The 7,044-nt window shown below is 43.8% G+C and overlaps 1 protein-coding gene across 7 annotated transcripts in view; it reads left to right on the top strand.

The window, feature by feature from the left end:
* The first annotated feature begins 749 nt into the window (after positions 1-749).
* Positions 750-7,044, top strand: part of pnpla6 (patatin-like phospholipase domain containing 6) — a 145,711-nt gene continuing 139,416 nt past the window's right edge. For 3 of the 7 annotated variants that reach the window (XM_043694672.1, XM_043694668.1, XM_043694666.1), the window contains exons 1-2: positions 753-831; positions 1,110-1,250. In XM_043694672.1, coding sequence (XP_043550607.1) covers positions 821-831; positions 1,110-1,250 — 152 coding nt within the window. In that variant the 5' untranslated portion in view covers positions 753-820. Of the gene's footprint in view, positions 832-1,109; positions 1,251-7,044 lie in introns of all 7 variants that reach the window. The other 4 variants (XM_043694671.1, XM_043694667.1, XM_043694673.1 and 1 more) reach the window with 3 other exon arrangements.

Raw genomic sequence — 7,044 nt, 5'->3', positions numbered from 1 at the left:
ACAACAACAAAATAAATATTAAAACCAAAGGCTGTGCAATCTCCTCCCTAACGTCCCAGAAAATCCTGGGATAAATCCTATCCAGCCCAGGGGACTAATCTATTTTTACACTTTCCAGAATTGCTAACACCACCTCCTTGTGAACCTCAATCCCGTCTGTAGTCTGTAACTCTGTATTCTCTTCAGCAACATTGTCTTTTTCCAGTGTGAATACTGATGAAAATATTCATCTCGCGCTTCCCCTATCTCCTTGGACTTTGTGCACAACTCCCCACTACAATCTTTGATTGGCTCTAACCTGTTGGACTATAACCTGGTATTGTGATTTTTAACTTTGTCCACCCAAGGCCAACACCGGCACCTCTAAAGCATGCAATGAAAACAGTGTTACAATGACCATACTTAAACCTCTTTGTCATTCCTGGAATAATCATACCATGTGCAGCCCTTAAGTCAGTAGATCCTTGTTTACTGGTATCTGTTTGGAAAAGTGTTGTCAGAGTGAATGCATGTACTGTTCATGCAGATGGATTAAAACTTCCCTCTCAGTGATGGTTGATAATGCGAGTGATAATCTGTAGTCCTTGACCGGAAGTAACCAAGCAGCAGTGTTACTGTCGGGGATTGTGATTAAAATACAACCAGTCACACATGACTGTGTTCTGCACGTGGATTGGCGGAGGATCAATCAGCTTACTATAATACCTGGTGTGAGTTTGTCAATGATTTAATTGTTCAGTAACTCTGCGCAAGGGTAGTTCAACCCCTCCCCTCCCTGACCTGTTGGGGCAGGGACAGCAGCTGTGAAAGTTTGCAGAAGATGCCTTTCAGGTGAACTAGTATTTGGGCGAGTTTGTCTTTAGTCCAGTCTGAGTGATTGCTTCAACCAAATGCTGAATGTTGACTGAGTTTGTACATCAAGGATTATCTTTTGTCTGATTGATAGAAATCTGTAAGTAAAATAATAGTGTAACAGGTATAAAAAGCCTGAATGATTGACACAGAGTGCAGCAAAGTCAGATATCATTGTGTTGATGCCTCCCTGCCTGGGCCATGCAGTCTCTGTCTCCATGTCTAAAAGATTTCTTTGTATCCTGCATCCTGCACAGGTTCTTACACATTAATAAGGAAGTTCCGACCCTGCAGCCGAAGGAGCCCCCTCCCTCTGTTCTCGAGGCTGACCTGACTGAGTTCGATGTTGCCAGCTCTCACTTGCCTTTGGAAGTCCTGTACATGCTGAAGAACGTCAGGTAACCTCCTGAAAGTACTTATCCTTTTTAGTAAAGGAGCACCACCCAGTCGTATTTAAGGAAAAGATAGATTTAGTTTTCATATTGGAACATATTTGATCAAAGCATAAGTTACATGTCACAATCCTGCACATTGTGAAGAATTGGCGTGGGATTAACTACTCTTTAACATTCTGCTGTATCAATGGAGAAGTGCAGAATACAATATAGTGCCAACTAACTGGCTTGTCAGCAAAGTTGAAGTTCGTGGAACAAAGTGACAGTGGCTGCGTGGATACAGAATTGGCCGAGTGACTGGAAACAGCAGGCAGTGTTTTTCAGGCTGGAAGGAATGTCTCTTGGGATTGCAATAGCTATTTTTGTATTTTTCGTTTTTAGCGTTTAGTCATGGGATGTGAGCTTCAATGGCTGGGCCTGGCCTTTATTATCCATCCCCAAGTTACAACCATTGTGGCTTTAGGAAGAGAGTTCCAGGATTTTGACTCCGTGGTAGTGAAGGAACTGTTACTTAGTTTCAAGTCAAGTGCACAGCTTTGAAGTGTAGAAAATGGGAGAAGGAATAGGCTATTTTGAATGATCAGGCCCATTCTTATATTCAGTGTGAACATGGCTGACCCTCACGTTTAATGCCATGCTCTTGCTCTCGCTTTCTCCAGCTACCCGCTGACGCCTTTAGACTGGAGAAATTGTTCTTTCTGAACTGTATTCAGTGGTTTGACTTACACAGCTGAGAGAATTCCACAGGTCCACCATCTTCTGAGTGAAGAAAATTGCCCCATTTCTCCATCTGGAATGATCTGTGCCATGTTCTGAAATAGCGATCCCTTCATTGTGGACTCCCAGCCGGGGAGAAAACAATTCCCGCGTCCAGTCTATCCAGCCCTGTCAAACTTTGATGTGTGTCAATGAAATCCCCTTTCATTCTTGTAAACATAGTAATTACGGGTCCAACTGGCCCAATCTCTCCTTGTACAATGTACCTGCCGTTCCAGGAATCAGTCTAGGGAACCTTCATGACACACTCTCTACGCGGAGAGTATATTTCTTCTTAGATAAGGAGACTGCACGCAATATTCTAGGTATGGTCTCACCCCTTCCTTACACGTGCACTGAAACCCTCTTGCAATGAAGGCCAGGATACCATTTGCCTTCCTAACTGCTTGCTGCATCTACATGCTTGCTTTCAGGGAGCCAATGGATGAGGACAACCAGATCCCTCTGTATACTAATATTTCTTAATTTATCGCTGTGTAAATAATACTCTACTATTCTGTTCTCCTACTAAATTGGATAACTTCACGCAGCATATTGATCTGCCAAGTATTTGTCTGCTCAATCAGCTTCTCTAAGTTGCCTCGAGAACTCTTTTGATCTTGCTTGCCGCTCAGAATCCCACCTAGTTTTATGTTGTCAATAAGCGAAAATCAAACTTGCATTTCGATTCCATCATCCAAGTTGTTGATAAGTATTATGTTTGATTAGGGCCCAAGGACTGATCCCTGCAATGCCCCATTTGTTACTGCCTTCCATTCTGCAAAAGACCAATTTATACCTAGCGTCATATCAACATTCAGACCCTTCTTTACAACTCGTCCATTCCGAACAGATATCCTAAATTGATCTAGTCCCATTTTCCAGCACTTGGCCCATATTTATCTAAACCCTTCTTATTCATATACCCATCCAGATGTCTTTTAAATGTTGTCATTGTACCAGCCTCCACCACTTCCTCTGGCAGCTCATTCCATACACACACCATTCTCTGCTTGAAAACGTTGCCCCTTAGGTCCCTTTTAAATCTTTCCTCTCTTGCCTTAAATCGATGTCATCCAGTTCTGGACTCCCCCACCGCAGGGAAAAGACCCCTGTAAGGTCACCCCTCAGCCTCTGACACTCCAGGGAAAACAGCCCTAGCCTATTTAACCTCTCCCTAACGCTCAATTCCTCCAACCCTGGCACATCCTTGTAAATCTTTTCTGCACCTTTCAAGTTTCACAACATCTTTCCAAACCAGAGAATCCAAGATTGAATACAGTATTCCAGAAGTGGCCTAACTAATGTGGCAGCTGGACAGGATATGACCTCCCAACTCCTATACTTAGTGCACTGACCAAATGCCACCTTCACCACCCTGCCTACCTGCAACTCCATTTTTCAAGGAACTGTGAACCTGCATTCCATGGCCTCTTTGTTCACTACACCCATGAGGACCTTACCATTAAGTGTATAAGTCCTGCCCTGATTTACACTGCCAAAATATAGCACCTCACATTTATCCAAATTAAATTCCATTTGCCACTCCACAGCCCGTTGGCCCATCTGATCATGGTCTGAGGTAACCTTCGCTGTCCACTACACCACCAATTTTCTAACCATACCCCCAAATTCACATCCAAATCATTTCTATAAATTACAAAAACTAGTGAACCCAGCGCCAATACCTATGACGCTCCACTGGTCTCAGGCCCCCAGTGTGAAAAGTAATCCTCTGCCAACACCCTCTGTCTTCTACCTTTGAGCCAGTTCTGTATCCAAATGGCTAGTTCTCCCTGTATTCCGTGAGATCTAACCTTACTAACCAGTCTCCCATGGGGAACCTTGTCGAACGCCTTTCTATATAGATCACATCGACTGCTCTGCCCTCATCAATCTTCTTTGTTACTTCTTCAAAAAACTCAATCAAGTTTGTGAGACATGATTTCCCATGCACAAAGCCATGTTGACTATCCCTAATCAGTCCGTGCCTTTCCGAATACATGTAAATCCAGTCCCTCAGGACCCCAACAACTTGCTCACTACCAATGTCAGGCTCACTGGTCTATAGTTCCCTAGCTTTTCATTATCACTTTTCTTAAATAGTGGCACCACGTTAGCCAACCTCCAATCTTCTGGCACCTCACCTGTGACTTTCAGTTATCCAAATATCTCCACGAGGGACCCAGCAATCACTTCCCTAGCTTCCCACAAAGTTCTAGGGTATACCTGATCAGGTCCTGGGGATTTATCTACCTTAATGTATTTTAAGATGTCCAGCACCTCATCCTCTGTAATATGGACACTTTTCAAGGTATCACTATATGTTTCCCCAAGCTCTCTAGCTTCCATGTCCTTCTCCACAGTAAACACTGATGCAAAATATTTCTTTAGTATCTCTCCCATCTCTTGCGGCTCCACACAAAGGCTGCCTTGTTGATCTTTGAGGGGCCCTATTCTCTCCCTAAATTCTCTTTTGTCCTTAATTTATTTGTAGAAACTCTTTTGCATTCTCCTTAACCCTTTGTTAAAGCTATCTCATGTCCCCTTTTTGCCCTTCTGATTTAAGCATACCCCTACTATGCTTATACTCCTCTAGGGATTCACTTGATCCCTGCTGTCTATACCTGACATATGCTTCCTTTTTCTTGACCAGAACCTCAATTTTTCTAGTCACCCAGCATGCCCTATGCCTACCATCCTTTCCTTTCACCCTAACAGCACCACACTGTCTTTGGATTCTCGTTATCTAATTCCTGAAGGCTTCCCATTTTCCAGCCATCTCTTTACCTGTGAACATCTGCCCCCAATCAGCTTTTAAAAGTTCTTGCCCAATACCCTCAAAATTGGCCTTCCTCCAATTTAGAACTTCAACTTTTAGATCTGGTCTATCCTTTTTCATCACTGTTTTAAAACTAATAGAATTATGCACATTTGCCCCAAAGTGCTCCCCGACTGACACCTCAGTCACCTGTCCTGCCTTATTTCCCAACAGTAGGTCAAATTTTGCTCCTTCTCTAGTAGGTACATCTACATACTGAATCAGAAAATTGTCTTATACATACTTAACAAATTCCTCTACATCCAATCCTTTAACACTATGGCAGTCCCAGTCTATGTTTGGAAAAGTTAAACTCTCCTACCATTATCACCCTATTATTCTTACAGATAACTGAGATCTCCTTACAAATTTGCATCTCAACTTCTGGCTGGTTATTGGGGGATCTATAATACAGTAAGACATAGGAGTGGAAGTAAGGCCATTCAGCCCATCGAGTCCAATCAGTCATTTAATCATGGCTGATGGGCTTTTCAACTCCACTTATCTGCACTCTCCCCGTAGCCCTTAATTCCTTGCAAGATCAAGAATTTATCAATCTCTGCCTTGAAGACATTTAACGTCTCCACCTCCACTGTCCCCCATGGCAATGAATTCCACAGGCCCATCACTGTCTGGCTGAAGAAATGTCTCTGTTCTAAATAGACCCCCTCTAATTCTAAGGCTGTGCCCACAGATCCTAGTCTCCCCACCTAACGGAAACAACTTCCCAGCATAAACCCTTTCTAAGCCATGCATTATCTTGTAAGTTTCTATTAGATCTCCCCTCAACCTTCTAAACCCGAATGAATACAATCCCAGGATCCTCAGCCGTTCATTGTATGTTAGGCCGACGATTCCAATGCAATCCCAAGAAGGTGATCATCCCTTTTTTATTTCTCTGTTCCACCCAAATAACTTCACTGAACGTAGTCCTTGGAATATTCTGCCGAAGTATAGAAGTAATGTTAATCCTAATTTAAAAACTCCACTCTCCCTCCTCTCTCATCCCCCTTTCTATCCTTCCTGTAGCATCAATACCCTGGAACATAAAACTGCTAGTCCTGTCCATCCCTGAGCCATGTCTCTGTAATAGCTATGATATCCTAGTCCCATGCTCCTAATTATGCTCTGTGGTTATCTGCGTTACCTGTCAGGCCTTTCACATTGAAATAAATGCAGTTTAATTAATCAATCAGTGGTTTGGGCGGCATGGTGGCTCAGTGGTTAGCACTGCTGCCTCACAGCATGAGGATCCCAGGTTTGATTCAAGCCTCTGGCGACTGTCTGTGTGAGTTTGTACATTCTCCCCGTGTCTGTGTGGGTTTCCTCCGGGTGCTCCGGTTTACTCTCTCAGTCCGAAGATGTGCAGGTCAGGTGAATTGGCCATGCTAAATTGCCCATAGTGTTAGGTGCATTAGTCAGACAGAAATGGGTCTGGGTGGGTTACTCTTCGGAGGGTTGGTGTGGACTGGTTGGGCCAAAGGGCCTGTTTCCACACTGTAGAGAATCTAATCTAATCTACCTTAATCTCTGCTTTGCTCCTGTATGCCTTGACTATTTGACCACCTCCCTTTCCCAATTGCGCCAGCCTCAGACTGATCCTTTAATCCCCCATCCCTATCCCTCTACTAGTTTAACTCTTCCCCAGTGGCTCTAGCAAATCTTCCTCCCTGTATATTAGTCTCCTTCCAATTCAGGTGCAATCCGTCTTTCTTAGACAGGTCACTTCTACCTCAGAAGAGACTCCAATGATCCAAAAATCCTTCTCCCCTGCACCAGCTCCTCAGCCATGCATTCATCTGCTTTATCCTCCCATTCCTACCCTCACTAGCTCATAGCACTGGGAGTAATCCAGGTATTACTCCTCTTGAGGATCTCTTTTTTTAAATTCGTGCATAATTTCCGATATTCTCTGCTCAGAATCTCGTCCTTTTCTCTTCCTATGTTGTTGGTTCCAATGTATTCAATGACCTGCAGATGGTCCCTTTCCCCTTTGAGAATATTCTGCGCACTCTGCCTCGGCGTTATTGTTCAGTAACTTCTGAGACAATGTTCTCCCACCTGGTTATTAACACTATCTGGGTCTATCTCACCAAGGTGACCTGAACTGGGGGATAGGGCTGGGTTACGAGTAGACCAGTTCCTCAGCAAAGTGGAGATCCTTGGGGATTATTGGTATCGTTCAAGGGGCTGGAGGGGGTTACTTACAGATCATTTACA

Source organism: Chiloscyllium plagiosum, chromosome 8, assembly GCF_004010195.1.
Source record: "Chiloscyllium plagiosum isolate BGI_BamShark_2017 chromosome 8, ASM401019v2, whole genome shotgun sequence".
NCBI lineage: Eukaryota > Metazoa > Chordata > Chondrichthyes > Orectolobiformes > Hemiscylliidae > Chiloscyllium > Chiloscyllium plagiosum.
Note: the sequence above shows the minus strand (reverse complement) of the source record. Positions and strands in the feature narration are given on the sequence as shown.